We start from the raw sequence: 19,129 nt of genomic DNA on the forward strand, positions 1-19,129 counted from the left end.
AGAGAACCCAAGCTCACGAGGCGACTGGTCACATGGTTGCGCAGATCCTGCCATTCTGGGCGATGAATTATTGAGAGAGGACCGAATTTCTTTTTTTTTTTTTAAAGAGCTGCAGCAGGGTGACGCACGTGGCAAAACCTCCACGTGTCGCCTTTCTCCTGAACACACACACACACTCACATTTGCACAGGCAGGCCCACACCAGAGTAAATGTCTGCTGAAAAACAAGACCAAATGGCACGAGAGTAATACACATGATAATAGGCCAATCAGAGTCAGGTGAAACCTTTACAAATACTTCTCTCATACAGTTTACTGGGACATACAGGCACATCTTTAGGCCATATTAAGCAAGAATATTAGCCAAGAAGGCTTTGTGTATTTCAGGAGCACAAGGTGACAATGTGAGCTAACGTAACACAGAACAGGCTACTTTAAATGAATGGATGAGCAAATTTACGAGTTAAAAACTTGTACTATTACAAGTACATGTACTATTAGAGTCAGTTGCTGACTACAGGACGATGTGACACAACACCCAGTGTCAACATTAATGCTATGCAGATAACAGTTCTGTTCGGTTCTGTTATCGGTAACTGACCGGTGATGGGCAGGATAAAGGGTGACCGACCTGTTCACACCAACATATGAGCTACTGCCTGTAACTGTACACTTGAAGTGCACTTATTAGATAATGAGTGCCCTCTGGCCTACGAGCGTAGTTACAAGGTAGCTGTTCTTAATAAAGTGGCTGGTGAGTGGACCTGTGAACAAATTAGCCTGTATTTAATCTCTGTATTCCAGATTCAGCAGTCTGTCGGAATCACGGGTTTTCTGGTGTGAAACACTGATTATCAAAGCCTTGCTACATTTCAACAGTTATTGTGACCTGGGCTTCACACCTGCAATAAACTCTCAAACATTACACAATTAGTGTAATAACAGCAATATAAAAGCCTGTGGTTAATCTGTTTCTGCTCGTTTTAGGCTTAATCAGGGCTTTGTGCGATAATGTGTCCCTCGTGGCTTATAAACCCTGAGAGAAAGGGAGAGAGGAACAGGGGCCAGGAGACGGGAGGCTGCGTCTCACTTCCGCAACTCTTTTCCAACTCACTTAAAAAGAATTCACAGTTAAAAAAAAAAAAAGTTATCTGTCGCTGGGGAAACACAACTTTCCATGAGCGTGACCAAACACTCCATCCATTCAGGGTGTGGACATTAGCGGAGCGCTAAGAGGGGCAGACGGAGTGCTCGACTCGCCGGACAGAATTGAAACGTTATGTTGGCTGTCATCTCGCTGCATAATGGATGGCTCTCGCCATCCGCTGCTGATCCATGCTGCTCTCCCTTGCCGAGGTCAGACCCGACGACCCCGGAGGCAGGAACAAAGGCACCCCGGCTGCCGACGCACATGTGGAAGCGATCAGTGGTGCTCCGAGCAGGGGCCATGGAGCCACATTTCAGTGCTCTTATCTTCTTCGGCCCAAAGTGGAACAGTGGTCATTCCGGGACCAGTGCTGAGTTTACTAGTAGAGGGTCTTTAAGCATCCTCTGCAGTTCGATTAGCAGGAGTCATATGAAAGCCTCGTCAATGCAGCGGTACAAATGGCCTGGCAGAGGCATCGATTCTGAATCGGGTCTTTAATGAAGATGCAACGCCAGCGTTTATGAGTCATTAGGCCACGCCTGAGGGGCGTGGTCCTCCACTTCACTCACCAGCTGAGTCGCAGCTTGTCCCAGGTGTGTTCGTGTCTACCTCCGGAGACTGGAAACAAATGAGGTGCCCAGACATTACCGTTCCATTCACTCAGCAAAGATGAGAAAGTGAACTAGCAGGCAAAGAAACTCTAAATGCCCCTGGCATTCTGCTGAACAACACGCTGGAAATGTAAACTGGCCATTTGCCAATTACTGGGAGGCAATTCCATGTTTACTATTTGCATGGAGAATTGAATTGTTATTGATCCAAACAACAGCTAAACCTGGGCAGATAGGGCTGAGGCTCGCCTGAGTATTGCAGTGATCAACTCAACGATTACAATAAAAAAAACAAAAACAATCGAGCATACAATAACTGAAACATGCACAGCAGGGAAAGTATGTATAAATTAGACATAAATTTAAACAGCCCAGAACCCCGAAACCACAAAACTTTGACTGTAAAAACATGCGCATGTTTTCCCCACTAAAGCCTGTTCCAAAAACGACTATCAAGGGGAAATGAAAACAAAAAGGCATAAATGAGCGTTGCAGATGTCTCAGGCTTTCAGATTCCCTGCTGCGACCAATCAACAGCTGCCTGGCTGGAGACGTGGGCTCCTGCTTTCCAACTGGTGGGGAGCAGGTGACTGATCAAAGGCTGGAGGAACCCTTAACACACGGCCCAAAACTCTACGCCATTTACCAAGGGCTATCGCGCTCAGCGAGCTCTCCCCAAGGCTGGGAAACACGGGTGGCAGCGGCACGAAGGCCTTCTTTGGTGGTATCTACATGGACGGGGGTACTCTCTCCACACACTTACCCCAGCGGTAACATTAACAGAGAACGTGAGGCGATGGCATGGATGAGTTAAAGCGGCGAAGGCCAGGCGCTGAGAAGTGCGATGTGTGATGCTGACAAGAACACAGATGGACCCGAAAATGTCTTGTGACTCAAAGCATCTCTCAGACCAACTTTACACCTCGGAGTGTGGGCTTATTATACCATTCACTGAGTCAGACTCACTTTTTTACTTTACTTATTTACATACTTTGTGTCTTCTTAGAATGTTAAAATATGAATATTAGAACAGGAGGAACCTTCACAATACCCAGAAACAACAAGAATGCTTTTTAAAACATTCAGCTTTGTCAGGTCAACCGGCACCAGCGACAATCACCACAAATTTGATTCATCATTCCACACCAAAAATCCAGAACAAACATCTTAAGATCCAATACTAAATATCTTTTTCCAATTTCCTAATGATGCATAATCCAGCCACACATAAAAAATAAATACAGTGAATTCACTGTCAGCAGGGTGATACGTAGCAGTTTCATATTTGTGGTGTGGGTGTGTGTGTGTGTGTGTGTGCGTGTGCGTGCGCGTGTGCGCGTGCATGTTATTGAAGTCAAGTTACTGGTAAAAAAATCAGCGGCTTCACTGGTAGTCCCACTGTGGCCCTGCATGGTGCCACAGCAAATGGAGGAATACAGATGCGGAATCAAAACTTGGGCTTCAAGGCTTATTTGGAGACAAGCAGTCGAAGAGAAGGTGAATACAGAAGTCTTCCAAGCAGAGACAACGGCGCTAGTGTGTGCAAAGCTGATGGCTACCAGATGGGTTAACCCCTACTGACCCTTACTGCCTAACAAAAATGAGCATGGAAATGCATGAGAAAACAGGAAGCTGCGCACACACACACACACACACACACACACACACACACACACATACTCCTCCTGCTCATTCTCTCTCTCTCTCTGTCACAATACATCAGGTCACATATATAATACAGCATAATGGTCTTTCCTTTGCGTCATATATTGTAAATCTGCTTCACAAAGCAGCCTCTCCTTCCTTTTGCAGATGGTGGTGCTGGAATATAAGGGAATTCAGCAGCGTGCTTCTGCTACTGTGAGATTCACTCCGTCAGGGGTGCTGACAATCCCCGTGACCCAGTTTCTGTGCCGGAGGAGGAAGACGCTCGATCGCGCCACTCGGGGGTGGTGGTGGGGGGGGGGGGGGTTTACTGTCACAAAAAAGGCTGGTGAGACTCCCGGAGCCCGGCCTGGAGCTCGGCACGGCGTCAGTTTCGCGGGTTTAGCGGAATAACAGGTTCGACACGGCCAGAGGAGAGGGAGAGGGTGAGGGATTGAGAGGAGGAGAGAGCCCATCACCAGCTGGCAGTGTCACAGAGGAGGGCCATGGGTCGCATCTGATGCCAGGCTGCGTCTCAATGGCTGGCACGCTCAGACCGGGCTCTCGAGCGGGCACGCTTGGCTCACAAAAGGGCTGGCGATTATATAACAGAGCACTCAGGAGAGAGGCCAGAGGCTGGGAATGTTCAAGACCCCAGGAGAGGTCTTCACACAAGTGGCCTTGTTCATAAGGAGCGTTTAACAAACATCCAGGCAGAGCAAAAGAGCAAAGGAGGGGATGACTAGGAGACAACAAGCGGGGTTAAGGAGGGAGGATGGGAAACGTGAGGACGCGCCATGCTCAAGAGTCCCTGAGCGCTGGATAAGACAAACAGAAAGAGAGAAAGAGAGAAAGAGAGGGGCAGAGAGGGGTGGACGGAGATAGAGGTCTCTGAGGTGAGACAGAGTGAGAAGATAGGCATCCAAGCAGCATCCAGCTCAATCTCTCTCTTTCTCAGTCTCTATCACTGTCTCTCTGACGCTCTCGCTTTCCATCTCTTTTTCTCACACACACCCCCCCCCCCTTTCTTCCCACAGTTATCAGTAATGGAGAGTGACAGAGCCCGACAGCCTGCACGAAACACTGGAGGCCTGTGGGGTCTGACCTCGCAGGCTGAGAGAGAGAGAGCGAGAGAGAGAGAGAGAGAGAGAGAGAGAGTGTGGGCGCAGAGAGCATGAGGGTTAGCAAACGAGGCATGGGGGGGGCCGCAGAAAGTCGGGTGGAAACAGAGAGGCAGAATATTGAAGAGCCATCAAGCATGCTCTGAGAAACAAAAAAAACAAAAAAAAAAGCAGGAGAGGAATAAGGAGAAAGGCAATGACACAGGAGACAGGCAGGGGGAGCAGATCTGGTATTTAAGACTGGCCTAAAAGGAACTGCTTATAGAATTCTGCTGACACTCCTAATCTTGTCACTCTTCGGCGAATACATGAGATTTCGCAGCACAGCGAGTGAGAGAGCCAGCAGCACCAGCACTGCCAGAACCCACAGCAAAAGCGCAGGGATAAACAGCACAGGGACCGTGGCGCCGTGTATTTCTGACTCGTTTGTCATAGCAACACTCTGTTTCTTAAGGGGATGCTGAAACTAGGGGCCAATGATTCCTCAGCTGCTCAAGGGGCGGGAGGGGGGGGTACAGATATTTGTGAATTAGATTGTCTCCAAGTCCAGTAAGCGTAAACCCTCCCGTGAAATTTGTTTTGGGACTGTAGAGTAAATCTTTAGCCTAGTGATGAACGCATGGTTTCAGGGTGCTCCTTTTCCCTGAAGTTTAACAGATGCTGTGTTTCCACAAGTCTGTCAGAGGGTAGACATTAGCTGTACACACAGAGTAAAGCATGTATCTTACACGCACACGCACACGCAGACACAAACAACACAAGTGCAGAGAAACATGCGTGCATACACACACACATAGAGCTGTGTAGTTGGTGGGGAGGTTATCAGACCTGCCCTGTGCTTATCTTTAACAACCTAGTTAACAGACCAATCACAAACAAGGGCTTTATCATCCACAGGCCAGAACGGAGTCTTGCGACATGCTACTGAATTAGGTGATAATTAATTAGAGTACTACATTCTCTCTCTTTGTCTCTCTCTCTCTCATTTACTCACACTTTCACTTTCCACTCACTCTGTTGCTAAAATCGCCCTCATCTTTCTCTCACCCCACCCCACCCCCACCCTATCCACCCACGAAGGAGCAGGCCAGGAAGGAAGCATGAATATTTAAAACTGCGATCTTGCTCGCCACTGAGGTGTCAAGGGGGGCAGGCGTGCGGGCTACAGAGCGTCTATCCAGAGGCGCGAGAGAGGCGCGAGAGCAGCTGGCGAGAGGTGAGAAAATAAGATGCGCGAGAGCAAGGGCAGCAACAATAACGGCGGCGTAATTACAGGACGGCTCTGGTCTCGGGCCAAAAGGAGAGGCCATTAATGAATCCATTAGTGACTCGCTGGATGAAAGAGGCAGGGAAGAGCACAAAGGCTTCGCGTTTAAGCCCATTACCACACGCAAGACTACCCAGGAGGCTCGGGATGAGAGGGGTACCTTTTCGCAAAGGCTGCCCTGCTTCTGACATCTTCTCCCTCTAGATTTGGGAAAGAAAGTTTGGATCTCTCTACGGGAACTCCAGGCAGATTTGGCTTCCCTTCCCTTATTAAGGGGTTCATTACTGATTTCTGACTACAGAGATCTGGAGGGGTTATGGAGCCTTTTAAGGAATAATGGAGCCAATGGCAATAACAAGTGAATTCCAATATTAACTCTCTGAAAATTATATTCACTGTCTGTGATGGCGGAAAGATTATGGTTTGGGTGATAATTGTGAGTACAGTACAGTTTAATAATTAATAATTCAGCATGTCCCAAGACCACAAAGGAAATACCTTTTAACAGCATTGCAAATCATAAAATTACTTTAGTTGATGTTTTAAAAGGCTGTGTAGCGCAACCCCAAATTGTTATTGAACAAACAACTGACAAAGCAGACAGGAGCTAAGAATCTCTAATTGTGGATAAACACAACATGAGCTTCCCAAGATCTCTTTGCATAAAAGCCAATGTCCCTCCACAGCTTTATCATTCCATGTTGTGAACCAGCACGCGAACGGGGGTCAGAAGGGGGCGCGAACACCTGCGACGCCGTCACAAAGCAGTCAACGCCCATCTCCCCTTGCAGACGCCACTCCACTCCGTCACACACGATGACTGTTACTCTGATGACGACTGAGTCACCGCAAGCCCCTGAACCTCCGAGAGGCCACGGAGCATAATGCTGGAACACTGTCCACGGACAACGTTGCACTCAATAACGCAGCAAAAAACGGACCAAAAAACAGTGACATCATGTAGTTACACGTGTTTCATTGTACATGTGGGAGATCTAACAGTTGCCATGGTTTAATGTAACAATCATAGTTACATTAAACAGTCATTAGTTACATAGGCTTTCCTTCTTGTACTCTAACACAAATGTTTAGGTTTTAGAATCACGTACTTTCAAAACTATGCGTTCACATTCTAGCAACACGGGGGGCGGCATTTCTTCAAATCTCATCCATTTCTTAGTAAACATAAACTGATGTATTCCCCATATCACCACATCCCTCTCAGTGGTTCCGCCATACTATCGTAACCAAAAACTGCAGAGGAGCTGGCGATGCACTGAATTCGCCCGTGCTGTCTTACAAGTTAGCCAGGCAGTTTCGTTTGCTAAGATGGCCAATTTTTACCCAGATGGTCAACAATTTTTAAATTTCACTGAAAAGGCGCTAAGAGGAAAAGTGTGAAATGAGTTAGCAGGCTGGATCAGGGGTAGATTAGCCCAAGGCGGGGGGCAGAGGGGCAGGGTGGAACACAGCTGCGTGCCACTCGGCAACGGAAGAATGATTCTACCAATAAAGCAGGAGAGACCTAAGGCTGCATGGTTCATTTCCCGATAAACCACGTCTAAAATCAGTTTTCAATTATTTCACACTGACCAAGGTGCTCGGCCCTGTCCCAGGTCAGAGGACAGCGTATGTTGGAAAGACCCAAGGGATAGTGGATAGTGATTCTCTTATACTCTTTACTCTTTATAAACGCAATATAGCAAGTGATAAAACAAAACCTGTACAAATTCTTTAGATCAGTTGTGGAAACCCAGCTGTGTTTATTTCAGCTCAGAACCTCCTAGAAAGCATGGGATGACCCCCTGTGAGCCCAGCTCTCACTGCAAAGTTCAGCACACAGTGGCACTCACACTGGCAGCGGCCGTCCACTTCCTCGAATCCTGGCTTGCACACGCAGCGTCCGATGGGCACCAGCCAGCCGCCGTCTGCGCTGCAGAACATGCGCGGCACCTCCAGCTCCTCGGCGTCTTCCACGCATGCCCCGCGCACCTCCACCAGTGCCGAGTCGCCGCCCGTCACTGTGTCTGCGAAGCGTGCCAGGTTGAGTGCCGCCAGCGGACAGCGCTTGTAGAAGACGCGCACGCTGACCAGGGCGATGCACGCGCCCAGGTCCTGGAAGGCCAGGTACAGGCCCCGCTTGGTGAGGCCGCCAATATCGCGCACCTCTGTGTTGAGCTTCATGACGCGGTCGCCCACGTCCGTCTGTGTGAAGCTTTCGTCTGCAGCGATGGTGTCCACCTTCACGTACTGGCTCTCGCGGGCGTGTCGCAGTGGCGGTGGCGTGCCGCTATTCGACTCGTGATAGTAGACGTTGAACGTCTCCTTGCAGGTGCCTGGCACGCCTGGCAGGCTGTTGCAGTCGCGCAGCGTGAACTTGAGCTCGACGTAGACACGCTGGGCACCGCCACGGGCGATCAGGCCCGTGCGCAGCCAGTTGTTCTGGTTGGCCTCCATCACGTTGCACACCTGGTACGTCCGCATGGGCGTGTTCCTCTCGTCCATCACGCTGATCTCCTCCCACTGGACACACATATACACACGCATGAGTAAAGGTTCTCAAAACAATGGAACCATTGACTTTTCCCACTTATGCTGGATAAAACCACCATTATAACAAAATAGGTATTTATTCATCTATTTAAATTGCAGAAACTGAGTGACAGTTGGGACTTCTGATGAGGAAACAGAAAGCTTCGCAGCATTCAGTCAATCACCTTCAGTTGATTGCTTGCACTGCTGATGGCCCTGGCGACGGTAACCTACATCGCGGTACACTGCATACCACATAACAAGTCTTTGCAAATTTTTTCCTTAGTGATGAACTAAGGCACTTTTGACAGGAGCGTGATGAGTGCATCATAAGGAGAGGACTCACTGAACTGCCACTGCCACTGGTAGTAAAAGCAATAATAAAAGCAATCAGTTACCACTGGTCATAAAAGCAATCAGTTCAGACTCGCTGCACAGCATGATGTGTTCTGTCATCAGTAAATCACCTGACTGTCAGCCTCTGCACTTTTACAATCACACAACTTTTATAGCTTTGGCTTTTTTACTTGCCACTATTACAAAGCACCAAGGTTTTATCCATAAGAGGTGTAAAAACTACTCATGAATTGGTATTTTATTAATTCATTAATATTAACATTATAAATAAAATGTTAATACAATTATTTTAATAACCATTATAACCATGTGATTGTTTATTTAAAAAACAATTCATAATGCATTCATTATACATTATTAAACTATTAATAATATGACATTCTGATACATTTATGGGTCTATGTGGTAATAACTGACACAGGGAAACATCATCTCATCATACTGTCAGTGAAGATCCTCAGCTTCTTTTACCTATCAGAAAGGTACTTGGGTATATGTGGGACAGTCCAAAAGCTAGTGGCTTTTCCTGCTTTAGCAACAGCACCCAAACATATATGAGATCATTTCTAAAAACTGGCCCTACAGCAATTCCTGACCATGGCTGTAACCCTGCTGAAATGTCCTTGACTGTTCCCTGGATCTGAATGCTGTTATAATCCATCACCAGAACAGCAAGCAAAAGCACATGAGGACGGATGAGCCTCTCACAGCAATCGCTAGAGAATCCGCTCTCTGCCGGTGTACGAGGTCAGTTGAAACCCCCAGACCCCACACCAGCTCCCAGCGGGTATCCATAGAGGACAACCAGATAAGGGAGCTGTGGTCAGGGACGGGTGGGGACCTGACTGCCCCACCACCTGGGTGTCCATGGGGACTGAGGAGGCCAGGTGAGAGGGTTACTGAAGATCAAAAAACTTAGAAGCTCACCCTGAAAAACCTGACAGTAAAGGAGTTTTTTTGTCAGGGGGAAGTCACTCTTCTGAAAATAATTTCTCTGCCTAGTCTCTCTCTCTCTATATATATGTTACTTTGCCAATGTATCACTAAGGCAAGAAAATGGGACATATGAAGTGTTTGTAACTATGATGTACTGCCATTTCTACACAGAGCATACAATTTCATAAGCTTTTTAGGACTGCTGCTCAGTGTGATGTCACGATGAGTAAACATCCCAGGCTGCATAAATAAACACTCCCATTCTGCAGTCTTATCAATTCTCATCTACAAATATTGAAAAGCTCTCTATCACTCCATAATGCCCCGCCCAACCTTTGCCCCATCCGTTAGCGTATAAAATTGATTCCCAGAAATTGACCTTTTCATCACAGTGGAGAAAATTATAGAGTAGAACACACCATACAAAACCTGAATTAGGGTGGGGATGTTTAGTACTCTTCACAGATGTCTTTCAAATAGCAGAGAGAAATGTTAAACTGTAGGGGTGGGGGGGTAAAACACATGCCCTTTAAGGCAGCTCTGAAATCTACTTACCCCCTCTGCTGGGTAGGCCTCCCAGCCCAGATCTCCTGGAGCTGACATGGAATCCAGCAGAGTAACTGTAGGGGACAGAAAGAGAGAGAGGGATCAAGGAGGGGAGAGGAAAAGAGAGAGAGAGAGAGAGAGAGAGAGAGAGAGAGAGAATTGTAAGATGGCTTTCATTTCTGGGCATTATTTTTCCTTCTTAAGACTTCTGTAAGCATATTTATTCTTATTTGGGTTTGTGAACAAATGCTCTCCAGATCAATGCAGGTGGCTAAAAGAATTAATGAAACAAACTACTTTAACCACTTCATTCTCATTTTCTTTTACCTACACACAGCCTGCTTCTGTACATGCATGCCTACCACATGATTGCTGATAAACCTTTAATCAAAAAAAATCTATTCAATACTGCTGTTCAGGAAAGGTCATCGGGTGCACACTGATGTGGAAATACAGAAACCACCAGAACAAGGACAAATAACAGTTCTGATATACCACATTTATTGCGCTACGCAGCATAGCCGTTACATCTGAAAGCCAATTTAAAACTGTTCACGAGGAACATTAGCAAAAACAAGTCGGACCTCATTACGCTGCCTCGCAAAATCTATTCTGGAAAACAACATTTTCGAGGGTTAAAGCGGCAGCTCCAATGCTATTTATATGCGTCGGCCCGTCTCCCCGTAGCCTCATCCCTGAACTTCCAGCTCTGAGCTCCATCCCAAACCAATTACAGCCCTGGCAGGCAGGGTGATTAATTTTTAATCACATTCAAACCTCAGATGTTCCTCCTCTTTCACGCTGCATATCAGCCTCTCCCCTCTGCTGTTGCAAACAGTCCCTTTGGCGTGAAATTAAAAAATTGAACGAAAGACAAAAAAAAAAAAAATACGCACATCTGTATCCAAATTCTAATTAAAGCTGAATGTGCTGTTAAGCTCGGATGACACACAAACAGCAATTAGCATTCTTCAAATGATTCTTTGGTGGTTCAAATGTGCATATGGATTGTTGTGGGCTGTATGCTGACTATAGGGGCATATATGCAGAGTCAGTCCTGGGATGCAGTAGTCCCAACAGAGCATATCACTGGTGTATGGTATGTATTACTGGCACAAGCTGATGAAACATACCCTATGACAATTTAATGTCTCTTGTGATTTTAAAACAATTTTCCTCAAAGGGATATTTAATAAAATGAACAAAACCAAACAAATTAGTTGAGTGATAGCTTTCACACAGCCACTTAATGAGGGTGGCCTGTTTTGTGGTGAGGTGCCATTTACTCTGCCTGACACACATGTCTTACAATGAGGTGGTCTTATAGAGATGGTAGATAACTTCCTTTTTCCTGAACCTAGCCTCTAGGGATCTGACACCAGAAAAACACATGCGTGCACAGGCAAGGGGGTTGGGGAGGTGGTCGCTTTGCTCTGCTTTAAGAGAGAAGCACCAGAGAATCTTCCAATTCTCGGGTCCTAATCCCCATCCTGTCCACGACAAAGCAGTTCTTTAATCTACCTGCCAAAAGGCCACAAATCCTCAACAACACATTCAGAAGCAGAGAGCGCAAGGGTGAGAGAAAGAGAGAGAGAGAGAGAGAGAGAGAGAGAGAGAGAGAGAGAGAGAGAGAGAGAGAGAAGGAGAACAAGAGAATGAGCTCCTGACAATATGTTATAACAGTGGGTTGCTCCAGTGCAATACATATCTTATTTTCACTGGTCTACTACACTGGATTGGACACATTTCATTGGTGACATGAAAGGGTTACTTCACAAATTCATTGTGACATACAATTGTTTGAAATACGATTAATGGAGACTGCCGACATTTTACAGCGTGAAAAAACATTAGCAACCAAACAAGTCCAGTAGCGTTACTTCCATTGTACTGAGTGAGGAAGGAAGAAAGCAAGGAGGACAGAGCCTCTTCTTCATCATTAACTCTGCCCGTGTGCGGGGTCACACTCTCCCCGGGGACCAGAAAGATCACTCAGGGCTGGAGATCAGATTTAACCATTTACACACGCAAACCGCAGCCGCCAGCTAGCACTAGGGGCCCAGACAGGACGGCCACGGTCAGAGAAATGCAAACGTGAAGTACCTGGCTGGAAAAGGGGAGCACAAACAGATCTTGAGAAAAATCTCTGGAAATAGACCATCATCTCAGTGTCACTCAATTCGGAAAAGTGACTCACTGACGGAGAAGTAAACTCCATAATATGGCCACTACTGCGTCATATTCAGACAATTGTTCCCTAAAGGTAAAGAATAAAAACACAGTCCACAACGTCCACATCCACCTTCACAAAACAAAATCACATGTTAAAAGTGGATTGGACAAGTGTCTTCTTTATTAATTTATTAATATACTACTAATACACTATAATTTACTAATACACTAATAATACAATAGAATTTGCTAATACACAACTATTGCATTACTGTACTATTGCAATTCCTCTAAACATTTTCCCCTAATCTGTTTATTAAAAAAGCCCCTTGCAAATTGAAATCAGAATACAGAATCCAAGACACTCCAATAGGCTTCCAAAACACAAGACCCTTTGTAATCCTGAAATGAAAAACTTTGACAGACCTCTTTTCACATACGGAGTGACATTACACTATCACTGTGTCTTCAGACAGAGACGTGATGGACAATAGAGTAAGAGGAAGCCAGTGCATGCTGTCTGTCAGCTGGTGTGGAGTGAATGGTTCTGCCCACGGGAACACGAGGGCTCATGCTGGGACACAAGACAGCTTCCTTCCCGGCTCGACTGTCTGGCGAGATCCACCAGGGATATCTAGCCTGCCCAAGCTGAGGCACATGTCCACACCTGGGCTGGCGGAATCCCCAGACACCCGTCAGCCGACTGCAGTGTGAGGCCAGTCAACTGAGCCCGCATTCTTCACTATTGATGAAAACAGGTCTGCAAGTCGGAAGGGAAAAGCACTTCTGAGGCAGCAGCCATGCTACTGTCGGTTTAGGCAACAGAGGAAAAGATCAAATCGGAGATTAAATTTGATGCTGGAAACAAAAAGAAACCATTCCTAAAGTGCACACGCTCAAAGACAGACCTCTCTTACTGTAATATGAGAAAAGTTTGCACACTTCAGTCTGACAGTATGGCAATGTTTATTGGATTTTTAAAAAAAACCTTCCAAACAGAAGGCTGGAAATTAATCAGCTTCATGGCTTGTTTACAGGAAGTGATGATCCACAGTCATCTGGGGGGTGGGGGGTGGGGTGGGGCGTCTGCACTGCTAAGCCCCAGCTGGGTGGCAGATACTGGGGACTCCTTCCCCAAAGATACGAGCGTATCAGCATGGACGCTATCTTTGAGAGTGAACACCAGGCCCCAGTTGAAAGAGATAAACAGTGAGCAGATGCTTGCTTGGAATACACGCACATCACCAATCCAACCAAGGATAAAAAAGGGAAAGAAAAATTGGACCAAACATAGGAAGCATTTTGTGGATGACAAGACCTAAGCTGCACTTAAAATATCCAAGTGGTACAAAGGAGGGCCGAATGGGACAAGGCTAGTCACGTAGTGATTATCCGTAATGTAAATGTAGTCTCATCGAGAGGATTAGAGTTAACCACATTTCCACTTCCAATGTGATTCCTGCAACAGCTAGGCTTTCTTTAAACAGGAAGCACTTAAGCCCGTGTATCTGAAAGTGGCCGTCATTGGGATGTTTTCCCAAGTTAATAACGTGTTAATAATATGTGTCACAGATCTCTGACAGGCTCCAGAAAGCTACATGTAATGGCAAGGAATACAAATAAGGGTGTGTTATATGTCGTGTGAGATGGCAGTGGGTGTTAGTCAAGAGGGGAGCGCATACTCTTGGGACAGCTCATTAGAAGAGCAAGAATGCCTCAGCCACACCTGCCAGGCATGTGTGTGTGTGTGTGTGTGTGTGTGTGTGTGTGTGTGTGTGTGTGTGTGTGTGTGTGTGTGTGTGTTTGTGTGTGGGGTTTGTGTGTGTGTGTGTGTGTGTGTGTGTTTGTGTGTGGGGTTTGTGTGTGTGTGTGTGTGTGTGTGTGTGTGTGTGCGTGCACACGCATGTCCACTGAGTCCCCAGACAGGTTAAAACTACAAATCCACATTAAGCACAATTAGACAGCTGTGACTGGGGCCACACACATCACAACAGAGTGACATCATCATGATCTGTGATATGTGAATATCAGGAGTTTATGCACCACAGAGCAGTTCAAAGACATTCGTTCTCAGTTGTTTTATCAGACAGAGGTGTTTGTTTTAGCAGGAATTTGCCTGTAATTCAGCTTTGAAGTGCTTAAATATTGTTTTACAGGCAGGTCCAGTCTTACTCACTGTAGTTTGAATTAAAATCCATTAATGTTGATGGGGCAATGGGCAGCAAATGGGTAGAATAGCAGCAGCCATTTCCAAACTCTGATGGATTCTCAGCAGAGCCTCACTTCTTCAGAAACAACGCTCAATTGCTTAAATATAAAAAAAAGGAAAAAAACATCCACAAACCTGAGTTTACAGTCTCTCAGCCATCAGGAGATCTGACGATGAATGCTAAACGTACCACAGTTAATGAACAGTCTAGAGTACAGTGCCCGCTGCTTCTGTTATTAGCAAGCATTACCACAGAGCATAAGAGCAGCAGCGAACCGAACCAAGTACAGACTAATGAACTTAAAAGAGAGGGCTGGGAGAAAGGATCAAAGGCGTCAGGGGCTGAGAGGGCTCATACGCAACACTGCGAATGTGTTTTGATCGCGTGTGGTTACTTTGCATGAAGTAAAACGCGTTTCCGACAACACGCAGTGCCATTATGCATGCGGGGCGTTAAAATTGCTTAATTGCACCGGACTGCCGAGGGCATGGGTAGTCTGGTAGCATGGAGCTGTGAGGACACTGGACCGTGCTTTTCAGGGCCTGAGGTTACATGAGGGAAGCGCTATCAGTATTCATGACAGAGACACCGCCAGCGAGTCCGAGTTCCCTTCCCGTTCAAGTGCAAATGGACAGACCACTTGTCTTGCCTTATCAATGGAAGCAAACACGAAACCTACAGGAAATCCAAGCTCCATGACTAAAGCCTACCCAGGTTCCACTTTTCCTGTGCAGATGAATGTGAATGTGTGCAGGTCTCCAGAAGCCATCGGTTTCATCTGATACGTCTGAGTCGATTCCTTGGTTGGCACATACAGCAGGAACCGATCTCACCGCACTGAGCCGCTTATAATCGGAAATGAAGTGCTTTATTCAGGGAAGGGACATCAGTCGTCACGTGTGCAGTGACCTCGCAGCTGACATACAGATCTCCATCCCCAGATCGCTCTCTCTCTCTTCCCCAAGGTGGCTAGCCTGCTTGGAGAGCTGCTGGATCGGTGAGCGTTTGGATAGCTCTGCGAGTGATAAAGCTAACAGCAGTGTGTCAGGCGAGGCAGAGGGTTAGCGGGGGTTATAGCAGCTGACTCTCCTGTGGAGATCTCTGGCTTTGGATAAGATCAGCCTTGGAGAGCCACAGAAGAGCACGCAGCCGAATCAATATGAGTGCTATCCACACTCTATTAATCCTCTGCTGTGATTCCAGCTGCTGACACCAAAATTAGTGAATCTGAACCTCTTCCAAGGCCGGGGATCTGGTTTAGGGCTTAAGACATCCGGCTGTCCTGAAGAACAGTGTTCTATGCTTAACACACATAATTAACCTTTAAAGATCATCATAAAATCTTTTAAATATCTCTTTATTATCATTTGAAAATTAGAATTCTCTACCAAATTTTCCATTGCTGAGTATCCCTCAGAGTTTTAGCAAGTGCATTCAATTTCCTGCCGTCAGTCCTGCTTAGATACATGCAAGCATGGCATGCCTCAAATGCTGAGCTTGCCAAAGCTCATAAAAGCTTCCCATAGGAAACAACTTGGTAAGATGTGCTACATGGATAAACCCTGACAAGATAACGTAAAAGTGCAGTAAATCCTGTTAGAGCACAGTCATTCTTAAAAGCATGTTACAGTGCTGCAAGACTCTGGCCATGTCCAATATAATGCTAACATGTAAGCATTAGAATAACAAAACAAGCGCTCAAAATGTCTCTGCAAGTCCAGAACCACGAGCCCGGACTGGGCCGATCAAGAATCTGATGTCGACCGAAACACAGCGAGGGAGACAGACAGAGAGAGAGAAAGACGCACAGAATGAGAGAGAAAGAGTGCGAGAGAGAGAGTGAGTGACCCAAGCCTTCAGCATGGCCTCCAAGCATGGCTGAACGGGGCATGAAAAGAGGCTTTTTCTAATGCTAATTCCTCTGTCACAGCAGCGAGTAGTGGGAACAAAGAGTGCTGAAGAAGGCCTCTCCAAACGCTGGAGGAATGATTACAAAAAGGGAGCTAATGAGAGCACAGGGGCATCTGGAGGGTCTCGCACACATGCGGGGCTTCGGGACAATGGCTGAATGAAGGCATTAGTTAAACAGGCTACCTGTGCGTGATCTCGCTGAATTGATAATTTAACGCAGACAAAGCTCATATTCAAACTGCGATGGTATCGCCCATAATAAGGTTGAAGATTGATTATGAAAAATCCATTACGAAATGAGATCTTTTGCCATTGTCTGTGGCTCCTTTGTATGTACATCGAATATTCGAATGGATCAAACACATTCTCACGGAGAGTGGGAAAAGCTGGCATGTTCTTTTTTTTGCCAGCAAACTCTTCTTTCTAGAATCGCACATGTACATAAGGCATACATTGTGTGTTGGTGCTGTAGCTGCACTGAGAGGCTTAAGAGTTAGTCACACAAAGGAGAAAGCTGGTGCCATACCTGAGGCATGGTATTTACATTTGTGCTGATATCATCAATTAGTGGTGTTCTAGCCTTTGTGTGAGGCAAAACATCTGTTATCTGAAGTTACTCCATGTGTTTAACAGTGTTTGTACACAAAAACGTGAAAATCTTTTTCTTTTCTTTTCTTTTTTTTTAAGCAAACAGTATCTGCACTAAGTACACATATACCTACAGACACACACATACAGCCTCAGGGGTACCACCTGCTGTTTGTTACAAGGATTGCAAGCGGCTGAACGGACGCTGATTTTACAATGCGCCCACCAACAAAAATAAAAACCAGAATCAGCATCATGCAATGCAATTATTACTGAGACCCACATTACAGAAGAATTTGCTGTTTGATCCTAATTTCCTTTTAATGTCCTTAATGTTTGTAAGTTCAAATAACTTAACACCTCTCATTTTACTTAATGTTCTTGATCTAATCATCTTTTTATTCGACAAACCAATTTAAGATTAATGTCTTCCGAACGCTATGATAGCTGGCTTGTTCATGCCTCACTACAAGCGTGCTGAATACCCGTTTTAAAGTAGACAAAACTGCCCCAAAGTCAGTCTTTCTAATACGCATGATAGAGTACTGACCGCAGGACGCTCAGTGGAACAGTATTCATGTTGTGATATATTGGCAGACTCCGTCTGTTTACCCTTAACCTAAACTGGTTAACGATAGCTGCAACAGGCAAATCGCACTGCCACAGGTAAAGGCAGCGAAACTTTTAGATTAAGCTGTTTAAATAAAAGAAACATTGAGACTGCACTGCGCTGGAGCTTCCATTTAGACTGACGCTAGTGTTATAATTTCATTGTGAAGCATCCGTTAAATGTAGGCTACTTAAGTTAATCATTTTACATTTTCAGTCATGCTTTGAAATTAAATATCCTTTAAAATGAATGACAAAAGATAAACGAGTTCGAAAATGTTTGTTCATCTGGAAATACGATTTAATTGGTTAATATTGTCACGTTTCAAAAATGCTAAATTTTATGGAACAGCTTCCTAACACTGTACTAATTACTTAAGCACGAGTTTGTTTTGTCAAACGTTGTTAAACTGCAAGGATCGATCTACTTTGGCCGTATTACAAAGGATGTGGAAAGCATAGTCAGAAAGCAATAAAGGAGCGTCTTGATGAGAATTGAGCCACTCGAACTGATATTGCAATCCCTGACAGTTTATCCACTTATTAATGCTGTCTGTTTTAACTGCGGAAAACATGCATGCTTGTGTAATAAATCCAAATTGACATGCTGACGTTTTTTCCATTCATATATGGATAGGCATGGCATTCGGGATGACAAACACCTTCAAAGTGAAGAGAAATCAGTCAGGTTTTCATGAGCGCTACCACCTCACATGGAGGCGAACACGCGTTGGAATATGACAGCAGTCACAAACCTTACCTTCATTCTCTGGATAATTCCTCAAGGCTCCGCAGTATATTAAAGCGTGAAGAAGGAAAAGAAGAAGAAGAAGGGATGAGTAAATCCGGTAGAGAGCCATATTCAGGCTGCTCCGCGCGCCTGCATCCCTGTGAACAAACTTGGTTCGTGTGCCTGCAAGAGCGAGGGCGAACTGGAGAGCGCGAGGCGAGTTACGGGTGGGAAGTAGGACCAGACAGGAGCGCGCGCGCTGTCAATCACGGCTGGACGAAGGGGGGGGGGGGGGGGGGTACTGTGCGCGTGCGGGTGTGCTTGTATGTATAGAAAAGAAATACAATTTGACTCTAAAAAACCACATTCTTTAACACATATCTTGACTGAGCACAGGACAAAGTTGAGCTTAATGGAGAACACTTGTTTAAAGGAGTGCATCACTTGCTTGCATTCTTACTTTGTTCTTGGTGTTAACATTCAAACAGCTAAATAACTGAGAAGTAAAGATACTGATTTACAGTAAAACTTTCGTTGGAACTAACTGTGTCGCCAGTTACTATATCAGGTGTGACTGCGGAGTCAATAAACTTTAAGATAATTGGCGATGTCCGTCCTGTGTTGCGTGTCCAAGTTGATGAGTATGTTATCCTTCGTACATGGGAAGGCCTTGGATCACTGAGACGTTTAACCCACCGTTTGCTGCGCTTACATTAAAAATGCGCATTGTTTCTGCGTCATGGTGGCC

The 19,129-nt window shown here is 45.7% G+C and overlaps 1 protein-coding gene across 2 annotated transcripts in view; it reads right to left on the minus strand.

Annotated features, from left to right (window-relative positions):
- ek1 (eph-like kinase 1) overlaps window positions 1-18,562 on the minus strand; it is a 55,261-nt gene extending 36,699 nt beyond the window's left edge. For both annotated transcript variants that reach the window (XM_035526318.1, XM_035526319.1), the window contains exons 1-3: window positions 18,412-18,562; window positions 10,171-10,235; window positions 7,644-8,313 (exon numbers count right to left, since the gene is read on the minus strand). In XM_035526318.1, the coding sequence (XP_035382211.1) occupies window positions 7,644-8,313; window positions 10,171-10,235; window positions 18,412-18,511 (835 nt within the window). In that variant the 5' untranslated portion in view covers window positions 18,512-18,562. The remainder of the gene's footprint in view (window positions 1-7,643; window positions 8,314-10,170; window positions 10,236-18,411) is intronic.
- Window positions 18,563-19,129: the final 567 nt, after the last annotated feature.

Source organism: Electrophorus electricus, chromosome 5 (assembly GCF_013358815.1).
Source record: "Electrophorus electricus isolate fEleEle1 chromosome 5, fEleEle1.pri, whole genome shotgun sequence".
Lineage (NCBI taxonomy): Eukaryota > Metazoa > Chordata > Actinopteri > Gymnotiformes > Gymnotidae > Electrophorus > Electrophorus electricus.